Source organism: Oryzias melastigma, linkage group LG22 (assembly GCF_002922805.2).
Source record: "Oryzias melastigma strain HK-1 linkage group LG22, ASM292280v2, whole genome shotgun sequence".
NCBI lineage: Eukaryota > Metazoa > Chordata > Actinopteri > Beloniformes > Adrianichthyidae > Oryzias > Oryzias melastigma.
This window is the reverse complement of record NC_050533.1, coordinates 12,724,271-12,737,513: the sequence shown is the minus strand read 5'-3', so window position 1 is coordinate 12,737,513 and position 13,243 is coordinate 12,724,271. Positions and strand designations below refer to the sequence as shown.

Sequence of the window (13,243 nt, the reverse complement as noted above, 5' to 3'; positions counted from 1 at the left end):
ATTCATGGAAGATATGTTCAGCAATCTATCTTGTGGTTTTATTCACAGTTGCTAGAAAACTAATAGTGGGCCCATACTAGAAAGTTTACTTTAAGAATACTTTCATAATCTTAAAGTTTATTGCAGGTAAACTAGCAGTATACCAGAAAGGTTACTTTAAGTATACTTCTAAGTCTACGCTTTATAAACTAAAAGTGGGCCAATTTAGTCCAGAGAAGTATACTTGTTACTAAACCACTACTATTCTTTGTAACTGTACTTGGTACACTTGGGGAAATACTTGAGTATATTTTAAAACATATATTTGAAGTATACTTATTTTTGGTAATGGATGCCACTTTTGCAAGCTCACCATGCAAACGGCGCTCAAACTACTCACTTGTAATTCCAATATTTTTTTTCCCAAATATCTTCCCAGTGATGCTCGAGGAGTTAGGCAAGGATAGACTGAAATCCCAAAGAGGAGTTTACATTTGTAGAAAGTACTATAGGTGGTTTTATAAAATTCAAGATGGCGGTTTCTTCCTGAGGCCAAAGGTCATTGAATCTTAGGTGGTGCTTGTATACTTAACCTGGTGGGGTGTGTGTAACATTTCATGTAGATCACTGCAAGAAAAGTTTCTTTACCCATATTCCAGGGAATTGCAAAAATTGGCAAATATCACACTTTGGTTAATTTGGTGTGTGCTATAATTATTTTTTAGTTGTTTTATGTTCTCTTTTACGACGGATTAAATCTAATTAATTTTGTCTCAACGTGTATATATGTGGAATGCCATGTTTTGTTATGTCTACAATCTATTGTCTATTAAAAAAAACACAGCCACAAATGGCCCCCAAGCTCTAGGTCCTGTGGCCATCCCATAATAATTTAAAAACCTTTTTAGAATCTCCCCTATGTATGTATGTTAGTTTTGTCTGTGAATTTAGACCGTTTTTTACACCATTATTTTTGCGAAGGTTTCGCCTTCTGTGATGTTTATTTATTTAGGGGGGGGGGGTCATTTATCATGTGGCTAAAATTCATCTTCCCCGGGTACATGGTGTGATAGAATTTTGTGAGTTTTCGAGCATATGGAATTTTTTGCTCACAGATGCAGAAAGAAAGAAAAATTGCAATTAAACAATCCTTGTAGTCCGGGACTGCTGCAGACTTTTAAACGGAAAACCATAATAAGAACTCATAAAAATGACACACATGAACGTCTGTGCTCACCTGTTTTTAAGCCACCACTACATTTGGTGCAGTCCCCAGGGCTGAAGGGGCACCCCCCTCTGGTAATGGCTGGAATTACACTGGAATACGTGGAGTAGCCTTTGACCCTGCAGGGCTCTCCGTAGCACGGCTCCATTGAGGCGCAGCAGTACACCGGATGGCCGATCCCTGAAGGCGGTGTTCCTGTGTCAGGCAGCAGCTTGGGCCTCTTGCTGCTCCTTGGACATAGAGCGAGGGGCGGTATGGTGGAGGGCGGGGCGTCTGGGTGACTGAAGTGGACGTAGTAGCTTGGGAAACAGGTGTAGGCATGTGGGTTGATGGTTATGGCTGCTGGATGGGCTACGGAATGGGGGGACTGAAGGTGGTGGTGGTGATGGTGATGATGGTGGTGGTGATGGTGGTGAAAGACTTCAGAGACGGAGCCCTCCTCTTTTTCCTTGAAGGTCTTGTCGTCCAGGAAGAGGGCCATCCTGTGACAGTACTCCACACAGCGCTCCTGGGAGCAGCAGTAGCAGGAGGACACCTCCGTCTCCACCTGCTCCTCTTTGATCTTCTGAAAGGAGAAGCCCTGAGAGGATCCACAATGGAATGAGTGTTTGAGACAGCCCTGTCCGCCTGCGGCAATCTTCCACTCCTGATCCAGAACCTCCGTCTTGCACACGCCGCAGCAGCCGACAGTGGCGCTCTGCTGGACCTGCTCTTTTGTGCCCTGTTGTCTGTGCTTTAGTTGCTCCTCACGTTTGGGATGTGTTCGTCTTTTGGTCTGGCTTTTTTCCGCACGTGCGGTATTATCGTTCAGGCCGTCTCCTGCGGCAAGTTCATTTTTCCCCCCTGGCTTCGACTCCAACTTCTTGTGCCGTTTGGGTCCATACTGGGCACTGGTGAGCTTGAGGAGCGTTGCGGCGGTGAGGCCTGCCTGACGCCGCGGAGTCGGAGCCAACAAACTCAACCAGTCAATTTCTTGAGCCTGAGTGGACGATTGCTTTTTGGGTCTGGTTTTAAGTGCTGATTTCTCTCCCAAAGAATCCTTTTTGGTTTCAGGAAGATCTGTACTTTGACCTTCTTGGCCTTTCTTGGCGAGATTTGCCACGAGGGAGGCATCTCTGTAGAGCAGCAAGCTGTTGACAGCCTCAGCATTAAGCGACGCCATCCTCCGTCTACGGGGCTCAGCTGGTAAGGCGCCGGCTTGGTTGGTTTTTGTAGGTCCAGATTTGGTCATTTTGTGAATTAAGCACACCTTCCTTTTGACTTTAGAACTCTTTTGCTTTTTAGCTTTTGGTGCATTCTTGTCTTTCCCGACAACTCTTTTGTCCTCCAGGCGAGTGAGGAGGACACAGCAGGCTAAGGCGTCTCCTTTCCCTCCGACAGCCGTCTTCCTTCTATGGCGGAGCAAGTCTTTCTTGTCTCTCTTTTTCTTCCCACTCGTTTCACTCGTCCCCCTTGCGCCTCCATCGTTGCCGACCTTCTTTTCCTTGCCTCCTTTCACCTTCGGTGGCTTCCTGCACGCCACTGATTGGATCCGCTGAGCTTTCACCATGGTCTCGGCATCAGCGAGCAGATCTGCTAAAAGATCGTCATCCAAGGGGTCCGGATGCGCTTCAGCTCAGACAGAGCTTTTAGAGAGGATCGTCATGGATCATCACCTTCCTCCATAAACACTGTGGAGACACAGAATGGACATTTAAGCTTCAAGGAACACAACAGAGAAGATTTACATTCATCAAGAATTTGGTTATGTATAATTTGAGGCCTAATTTGACATGTTTAGAGAACATTTTCTTCTTAGAAAAACAAAAAACCCTTTCTCCATAAATCACTGCAGGAATGATGGAAAACTGAAACTAAAACACCGGAAAGTCTAAAATCTATAATATTGACTTTTGAAAAAGGATTTCTCACTTCAGTCATGTTTTCTAGCTTTATCGTTTTCAAGGAAAAAAACTCAGGAACAAACATGGTAGAAGGAAAACTGAGAAGGAGTTTAAGGATTTTAGTTTTTGCCTCAGGAATCATTCATGATGAGCTGAAATCCATCGGTTAATAAGGAAGGCAGAGAGATTCCCTGAATTAATTCAAATTAAATAAAACTTAAGTGATTCACATTTAGACTAAACACTGATTTAGAAAAAATATACAACTTAAAAGGATATTTTTTGCTATATTTTTAATTTTTGAAAAATTATCATTTGAATTAAAAGAAAATCTATAGATACATTTTCAAAACTGAGCTTTGTTGAACCATTCTGCTAACATTTCTGCTTCAAAATGCAGGGAGTTCCTTTAGAAGATTCTAACCTAATGAACAGAAAGTTAAGCAGGTGTCTAAAGGGGTTTTTTTATGTTCAGGGGTGGATAATGTGAGTTTTACTGCTTTTTTTATTCTTCCTAAGCCAAAGTGACAGCCTGAGTAGAGTTTTGCTTCCACTGCAGTTCATGTGAATCCATTAAATTTTGGTCCGGACCTGATTCAATTTCCTGCAAATTATTAAACAGGCCATTGGCCTTGGTGGGAAAACTGAATTTCCATTAGGAAGGCTATTTTGGATGAGTTCCAGGTTCAAAAAAAACAAAACAAAACAAAAAAAGCAGGGGAATTATTGAGAGCCTGTAACCGTTGTAGCTTCAGTTTAACCACAATCAGAAACACAGCAGATTCTCACAGGTTTAAGTGAGAGAGAGGAAATCAGGGTAGAAAGAGTGTAGATTGAAGGTTCTTGCTTATTAGACCATAACCACTTAAAACCATTGTATCATTTTACATAAATGCAATAAATGCATTTCTGAGACTCTGATTTCCTTAGCATAATCAAAACTTTCCTTAAAAATCCTTGTATGCAAGTTGATCCGTTTTCTTCCTTGTAGTTCATTGTCATTCCACTAGGGGCAGTAAAAGGGCATTTCCTGTTCATTTTAAAAATGGCTGCTTCTATGAAGTCTCGAAAACACTTTTGACGGGAAACTTTTTTTTTTTTTTTACTTTATAGTGAGTATAAGACCATATTTAAATCCTTCCCTTACACAATTTGAAATTTTAGTGGTGTCCAAACTTGTTTTTTGAGGGGAGACCGTTATGACTTAAGGCTCACCCTCCCTCCACCGGGAGGGAGATCTGTCACGTTGTGCCGTGGAGTGTATTTCTTCACGAACATGAGCTCTGAAGGCCAGAAGTTTACATTTAGATGCAAGTCATAATTTTTTGTTTTAACTTTTTAAAGTTACACAACCAATGTTACTGTGTATTTTCCTATGCACTAGCGTAGATGACCTACGAATATAGATTACATCATCGAGTGGTAGTAACGCCCAATCTGAAGAAACAATTTTTCCATATTTCTCAGTTTGGAGGGCTAAATGTAAGGATAGGGGCATGGCATAGAAAAAACATTAGATTCGGCTAAACTTATTTTTTGTTATTGATGTTTTTCTCAAATGACTACTTACTACTACTAAATGATTACTACTGAAAGAATGTGATATTTGTTGGGAATTATCCCTTACTTAATTATCAACGAAGTGTGCATTATCAGAAATTAATGCACTTCCCGGAAGCCTGAACCATCCAATGTGAAGCAGACGATTGCTTTAGCAATTTAGTAAATTTCTGATAATGTACACTTCGATGGGCATTATCCCACTTATACCATGTTCATTTACAAAATAAGTATTTAATCACTTTTTTGTAATTTTAGTACTAATCGATATTCTTTTTTGTTTAAAACCACTCTTTCACAAAAAAAACAATTGTTAGCTGGTGCGGGGTGTTGTCATGGCAACAGATGAGCAGCCACTGACCTCAAATACAGGAGCAAAGGAAAGAGATAAATAATCTGATTGTCATGACAGGTTAAATAAAGCACCAGTTCAGAGAACAATTTCACCTTCTACCGCTTGTTTGGACTGTGTGACTAGATTTTTTTTTCTTTTTATAGGTGCACACTATTACTTTTTTAATCCACACTCAGCAGCCAATCAGAATCAAGTATTCACCCAGACTATGGTACAATTCTTAATAATACAGTAATAGCATGTTAAAAATCTCATTTTGTGGATTTTCTCAAAGGGGGTTACATCTTAATTTTAAAAAAAAATCTCAATTCATTGATATAGGGGGCATTACAGCCTTTAACGCCGGAGCTTTAAATTCAGTGTATTTTGCGGAGTATAAGTTGCATCAGAGTATAAGTCGCAAGAGCAAAAAATGTCTAATCAAGAATAAGAAAACTACATACATGTCGCTCTGGGGCATAAGACGCACTTTTGGAAGAAAAGTCTAACGTTTCAGAACATTTCCACCAAGCCCAGTGTAACTAAACAAAAAATAAAGAAATAAAAACAATACAAATCTTTTTATGTGTATATCCAGCTGATTCTGAAGAAGGCAAAAGCAGCCCTGGGCTGATATGCAACTCTTTCCAGTAGTGAAGTGCTTATGCAATCAACCTAAATCTACTGATTCTGTTGCAAAGTAAAGTAACATGGTACTACATTTGTAAAGTGTTGAAAAACAACGCAAAAGCGATATGAAAAGACATTAGAATCGTCTGAAATCATGTGAACTGCGAGGAGTTACAATATGTAAAAGAGCACGTGCTATTTAGGTGTTGTTAGCAAGATCTCTAGTGTTGAATGGCTAATGCTTAAAATTTTATTAAGTTGGAAAAATAGAAAGTGACAGAAAGACAGGGAAATCCTTCACTGTTTATCCAAAAGCTGTGCTCCATTTAGAGCCATGATGGGAGAACTCGCTGTAAAAACTCTAAAAAGAAGCCACGGCTGACTGTTGCTGACATTTCTGTTGTTCCATACAGACATACCAGGAAATAAAAAAGGCTGCAGGGTGTGAGTGCACTCAGCTTAAGCGTAAGTTGGCAGCCAATTTGACAGGATTCTCATCGGTTCATGAGAATCTCTCGACAAAGGCTTCACAACCCGAAAAACGAGACGGCTGTCACCAAACGTGGAGGCAAGCAAAGATGTGTGAAAACAAGAGGATTTTGCAGTTCTGTATTCATGCTGAAGATTAATGACTCACACGATCCAGGAAGGGTCCAACAGCGCACGCGGTCACCCACTCACAGAAACAAAGCGCTTCAAACAGGGAGGCAGTCGGGTGACAAATGCTTTAAAATAATAATAATAAAAAAGATAGATCTTCAATTCTCCACGGCGCAACTACACATCTCATTTGCAAAACAAACTTCTCAAAATCTCCACCATGCATGAAATTAAAAGTTGACTCGACAATCTTTAGACACAAAAAAACAACGCTGAACCATTTCACCAAAAAGTGGCAGGAGAAACTTTCTTTTTTTCCCCCATTCTTTCTTCAGTTTCCATGTCAACAGGCAGATTTGGAGAACACGCCAAAACATCCCAGACGACTTCTGCGTGGACAGGGCCTCGTGAACCTCTTCATCCAATTCACTCTTCTTCGCTCTTTCAACGCTTCAAAGAAATCCCCCTCGCTTAGAGAAAGCTTTTAGAGTTTCTGATGATTCAACTGCCGCTGACCTTTCTGCAATGACACTCGTGTTTGCTGCAGAAAGAGACGGATCATCCTTCACGCTGCTGCCACGCAACACAATTATACCACTTGACCTCTAGGAAGTGAGTCAATACGAGTCTATTTATAATGGTGGTGGTGGTGGGGGGGACACAACAAATGGTCTTTTACAATCAGCGTCTAATAAGAAAACATCCCCTTGGTGGACAAAGAGGCTAAAAATGACCCCATACGCTTCAATTTGTCACATTAAATGGACGTTATCCTCCGTCTGTGGAGTTTAAAACTGATGTGACTAATATAGAAACTTTACATGGAAGCACAGATGACGGGGCCATCTCTAATGTCAGCACTTGACATAAACAGGAAGGCTGCATCTCTTCATCCATCCATTTTCTTCCGCTCATCCAGAACTGGGTCACCGGGGCAGCAGTTGAAGCAAAGATGCCCCAACTTCTCTTTCCCCAGTTACTAACTCCAGCCCCTCTGGGGGGGGACCACAAGCCATTCCCAAGCCAGATGAGAGATGTAACCCATGTACTATCCTAGGCATGTTTACATTAAAAGTGGGATCATCTGGACCCCACAAGACAGCATGCTGAACTCTTTTTTTTTTTTTTTTCCCCCCAAGGATTTTTTTTTACCGTCACTGGTGTCCGTGGCAGACATGAGATCTTGTCCACATGGGCTGGATCACACATCAATATAAGGGTGGGGTCATCTGGACCCCGCAAGATAGCACGAGGGTTAAGTATCCCCAGCGTTGTCTGGATCTTACCCCACAGTCTCCAACTAGTGGGGCATGCCTGGAGCATCTCTCCAGGGAGGTGTCTAGGAGGCTTCCGAACGACTTGCCCAAGCCATCACAATTAGCTCCACCTGATGTTGAGGAGCGTTGGTCTGCTCCGAACTCCCTCAAGCTAACCTAGCTTCTCATCCTGGGTGACCCTCAGTCCCAAAAGCCAAATTCCATGACTGGAGGTTGGCTCTTTTAGAGAGTAGGCGGAGGTCCCATGGGGGAATGATTTCAATTTTTTCCTTAGTGCAAGACCTGAAGGGACAACTCCTAGCCACCAGGCACTAGTTTTCAAACCCCAACCCCAAGGTTGGCTACAGAGTGGGGCTACAGTGGCGCCAATCTAGGCGACGTTCACGGGTCTAGACTTTCTCTACTCATGAAAGAGTTCTGAACTGGTCTTTGTCTGGCTCGTTGCCTTTGACCCACAGTCCCAACAGCAAAATTCCATGACCAGGGATCGGACCATCAAGAACCCCAACTTTGGCTTCCATTCAGACTACATTGCACTGGCCCCTTTAAAGCTCTCCTGCAAGTGGGTGGGCATACGAGGGAGCGTTCCCATGTCACTTCTAAGGGCTGGGCCTACAACGAAAGCCCAGTGGCCAGCCTCTGGGCTTTCGCAAACCCCAACCCAAGACCTAGCTCAAGAGTGGAACACCGGCAATGCCAATCCAAGCGACTAGAACAAATCTTAAATACATTTAAATAAAGAGGCTCTGAACTGGTCCTTGTCTGGTTCATCACCTCTGACCAAATGTTAGGGGTTGGCCTCCGGAGCACCTGCCTTAAAGTGACACCCTAACCACATTCCACGGACACATTTTGAGCTCTCCTCCAGGTGGTGGGCCTATGGCAGGGGTGTCAAACTCCAGGCCTCGAGGGCTGGTGTCCTACATGTTTTCCAACCAACCTGCTATTGAAATTCCTTATTGGCTAAACACACTTAATCTAGGTAATCAGCAGCAAATAATGCAGGATTTCGTGAAAACCAGCTGGAGGCCGGCCCTGGAGGCCTCAAGTTTGACACCCCTGGCCTATGGTGAAATGATCCCACATTACCACTAAGGGCTAGGACCAACTAGGGCCTACGAGGAAAGCCCCGGCCACCAAGTTCTCACCTGCAAACCCCAATCCCAACCCTGGCTCCATAGGGATGCCGATCTGGGTTATGTGAATGGATCTAGATTTTCTCTACTCATGAAGGGTTTTTGAACTGGTTCTGGTTTGCCTCATCACCTAGGACCTGTCTGCTATGAGAAACCCTGCGCAGGGGTGGTTCCCCAGAAAGCTTAGCTCCTAGGATATCCCAGACTCTTAAACCTTGTGCTATCCAAGGCATGTTTACATTAAAAGTGGGGTCATCTGAACTCCACAAGACGACTCGCTTAACTCCCCCCCAAGGATTTTTTTTATCTTCACTGGTGTCTATCCTGTCCACCTTTGTCAAGGAAGGTCACAGAAACTGCATCAAAAACTAATAAAGGACTAATATAATCTATTGCAGGTGACATATGAAGTGAAAAGTTCAGTCAGGCAGGCTGAATCAGAACTTTTTTTAAGCAAATTTTATTCAAAACATCCTTTCAGAGTATACATTCATCTGTTAAGATGTTTGAATGTTCAGCTGCAGTGGAGCAGCATCAAAGTGTCTCTCCAGCGAGTGAGCATCAAATTCTTTTTACGAGCACAGTTGGTCACGTGACCGATATAACCAAGAGCGGCGGCTCCCCTCCGTGATTCCTCATCAGCGCAGCGTTGGGTGACTTTAATTGTGTTTTACACATCACCGTTCTGACATCCTGAACCAACTTAACCGCGCGTGATCCCTCCTGTTCGGCTGTGGTCTGTTACAGGAAATAATAATTATAAACACATGGGAGTTTAAGGAGGTAAAACAAAAACCACTTTGGCTGCGGAGTGGACATTTTCCAAACCATCTCATCTGCCCAGTCTCATTGTGGAATGGCTCTGCGAACCGTGAAATGTAATCCATGAGGGCGAAATTTAATTTCCAGATAACAAGCATACAAGAAGGAGCCTCACATTGAATTTCTGTCTGTGGATATCAAATCAAGTTGCTCGTTTTAAAGAAAGACGAAGAGTGCACGGTTGAAGGACAGTAGGTCACAGAGGAGCATCCTTTTTTTCTCCCTGCAGTTAAACCCTCACTATGATCTTTAGGACTTGAAAAACAGTTACATTTGAGAAAACTTAAGCACTGAGCAGCAAACAAACACCTTCACGCAGACAGATTTTTTTTTAAGTTGTCCACACCTGAACCTTAAACTCAAAAATTCCCAGCTGGCAGCAATTTCTCTCCTCTACGCCCCGTGTTCCACGCTTTTAGTGAGAACACTGAATGCTTGTGCCCATACGTTTAAAGAAAAAAAGATCTAAAATGGCCTTGTTGTTGCTGGAACGGGGACTTTTTCACTTTCTCGGTTGAAACTTTCTTTAAAAAAAATAAAATAAAAAGTATCCTCAATTAAATTAGTTTTGTTTTAAGTTTTTGGGTATTTAAGTTTTCAGTGACATAAAAAATCAAATTTTCAACAGACAAAACTTTAAAACTTTTTTTCAATTTAAATAAAACATTTTTTTAAAGGAAAACTGAATTATGGTTGTGTTTCGAAATTTTACTGTAAAAAGAATGAAATATAATAATAATAAAAAAAACATTTGCCCCACATGAAAGACTTACAAAGTATTGAACTATTCTGTAGCAGAAATACTGTTAATATTCTTCCAAAAACTAAAGTCTTAAATATTTGCATCCATTTAGAGACTTTTTATACTTTTAACTACAGTTTAGGGTATTTTTTAAGTGCATTCGTATATGTGTCATGGAAAATAAGAATGAAAAGTATTCATGGAGGTTTAGCATCATGAGTAAGTTATGTTATTTTTGGGTTGTGCTGTGTATTGTTATTTTTAATCATTGTCTCAGAGTTAGAACAGGGCAGTACGTATGTTCTTAGTTTGAATAATTGGTTAATTCTGGAGGGGGTAGGGGGCTACAGCAAATAACTACAGAGAAACTCCACATTTTGGCCAAACTTAAAAAATTTGTGAACAGTACTGCACGAAGTCTTAAAAACCTAGTAAAACGTTTTATATATATATATTTTTTTACAATTATAGTAGATTAGTTTAAAGTAATAAAATTTCCCTTTATACATTATAAACTTAGTAGACAAAGAAACACGATATTAGGGAACCATACATTAATGCTTTTTTATTCTGTCTTTGAGGAAATTTACAACAACTTTCTATTTTTTTAATGTTTTTGGCAAATGTTGCGTTTTTTTTAACATGTTTTTGTAACATTTTTCTCATAATAGAGGACCTATATAAAATAATTTACAATTAAAACTGCCTTTATGAGTATTTCTTTGTTCAAATCGTGTTTGATCAGAAAACTGGATGCTTGAAAAAGCTGACTAATGACGTAGGTACTGAATCGGGCCTGCCAAAGTCTCCTGTCCTCGTCCGCGCACCCCGGCCCGCTTTGAAAAAGCTTGTAGCTGTGACATCGAAGCCACAAACTCCATTCTGATACATCCACCTGCAGATAAATAGATCCATGTACGTCTTTGTTTTCCCCATCTGAGCTGGCATCTGTATCAAAGACTGGATAGAAACATTTTTGTTGCACTTGTAATGTTTTATTTCAGGCGCTGAAAGCTAAACAGATGGATGACGGGAAGTAGGGACAGGCTTACTCCGCACCAATGGTCCTGCCCACAACTCAGAAGTAAATTTCTGAGTAATTACTCCCACTCTGTCAGGTTTTTTTGGTCAAAAACAGCATAATAATAAAGGAATAATGACTTTACAATATATCAAAAGATGATCGGAGTGAGACTACAGGAGACAGCCAAGTTTGGGATTATAAGGTCACTTTTTGGCACACAATTTCAAATAATTTATTTTCTTCAGATTGTTCGGTTGCAACATTTTCTTACTGTAAAAAATTCAATTTTTAAGCATCAGTTTGGATCATCCATCCAAGATAGAAATAAAAAGAAAAAGCTTAAATGACCAAGCGGTTGCAGAGAATCCATCAGAAAGTAAAGCTGAGATGATGATTAAACACCAACAGATCTGTGAGGGGGGTTTGCCCGCTGTTTGGGAGGTCGGGCCACATGTTGAAGCAGCGGATCAGAGAGGATCTCCTGAAAATGTTACGCAATTGGAGCAGAAGTGACACATTAAACCTCTTGATGGTGTGGATTTCTGCTGCTGATGGCAAATGAACTGCCTGTAGTTTCCTGTGTATGAGGATCTAACAGGAAGAGGGGGGGGGGCTGTCACACTCATTGAGGGATTGAGGGAAGGACAGTGTGTTGAGCTGTCATTAAGACCACCAACCCCCCCAGGCTGAAGCTCAGCCTGCAGGAATCTGACGGCCACCACACCTACAGTCCTCCGCCCCTGAGAGCAGCTCCAAACGCACCATGCAGATCGGAATCACATGCACTGAAGGAAGCTGCTGGAGCTTCATGGTGGACGGCGTTAATCTGCCGAGGTTGTTGCGTCACAAGTCACATAGAAACAGAAATAAAAAATAAAAAACCCTTCACATCAAGATGATGATAGAACCCGCGATCATCCGCGGCGGTTCTGGAGTTAGTTCGCCGCGTCAGGATCGAGGTTCGCGATCCAGCTTAGTTCCTGAAAGCCGCCGCCGATACAACCGAGCCGCGATCGTCTCCGTGACGCGTTTGGACGGGTTTTCACGTTACCTCGTGGATCGCGGAACACCCCCTCTGCGCTGAGCCCCCCCGTCCGGGTCGCGGCGGTCAGTCGGGCTGCGGCGCACGAGCGCGATCCGCGCGGAGAACAGCCTCCGGTGGCTGCTGGAGACACGCTGAACAAACCGGTGACCTACTTCCGAAGTGGCACGCCGGAGAGGATATTCATGCGCTGCCCGCCTTCGCCTCTGCACCGGGACATCGCACCCGAACCACGGCTTTCCCGCAGAACCGAACCGCATTTAACAACAACAAAACATGTTTTTTATTACCTAAAACCCGCACGCTCATCGGATCCTCGCTCCTGCTTTCTTTCTGCAACGTGTCGGAAGCTCATCCAATCAATTTCATCTTCAACTGTTTGTGCAAAACGTGAAGTTTCCCCCCCAAAAGACAGATGAAGTAATCCAAAATGACATTTAAAACCAAATAGATTGAAATGTAGTTCCAAACGTCTGCACATGAGCATTACAAGATCAAAATAATTGCAAAAATATTCAAGAACAATCTTTAAAAGTTCATTCTAAAATCATTCCTCTGCAGAATTTTAAATAAAAATGTATGCAAAAATGTCACCACGAAGAATTAAAATATATATATAAAAAATGTAAATGTAATAGTTTCACAGACTTTAAGAACAAAGTTCTACTCCTTTAGTTTATACAGACTTCTATTATTTTAAACAGCTAAAAACTTTTATCTGGGAATAAATAATTCAGGATAAAAGTTCCAACTTTTCCAGACAGTCTAAAAAAATATTTAAAAAATGACATTTTTAAATTGTCTTTCACTCCATTTCACATTATAACAACAACCACACAAACGAGAATTGGATTCTAGGTAAAAAGTATAAGAGCTGAATAACAAACTAAAATTTGTTGATGATGGTTAGGTTGGTGGAGTTTTATATCAGCTGGACTTCTTTTACCTTTTCTAAGGTTTGAGACTTTGTTTTTCTTCCCGTTTTGGTT

At 41.7% G+C, this 13,243-nt stretch overlaps 1 protein-coding gene across 5 annotated transcripts in view; it reads right to left on the bottom strand.

Moving 5' to 3' along the window:
- Positions 1-13,243, bottom strand: part of bahd1 (bromo adjacent homology domain containing 1) — a 36,790-nt gene that overhangs the window by 10,000 nt on the left and 13,547 nt on the right. For 3 of the 5 annotated variants that reach the window (XM_036209879.1, XM_024269863.2, XM_024269886.2), the window contains exon 2: positions 1,217-2,874. In XM_036209879.1, coding sequence (XP_036065772.1) covers positions 1,217-2,753 — 1,537 coding nt within the window. In that variant the 5' untranslated portion in view covers positions 2,754-2,874. Of the gene's footprint in view, positions 1-1,216; positions 2,875-12,263; positions 12,420-12,544; positions 12,628-13,243 lie in introns of those variants that run through there. The other 2 variants (XM_024269871.2, XM_024269879.2) reach the window with 2 other exon arrangements.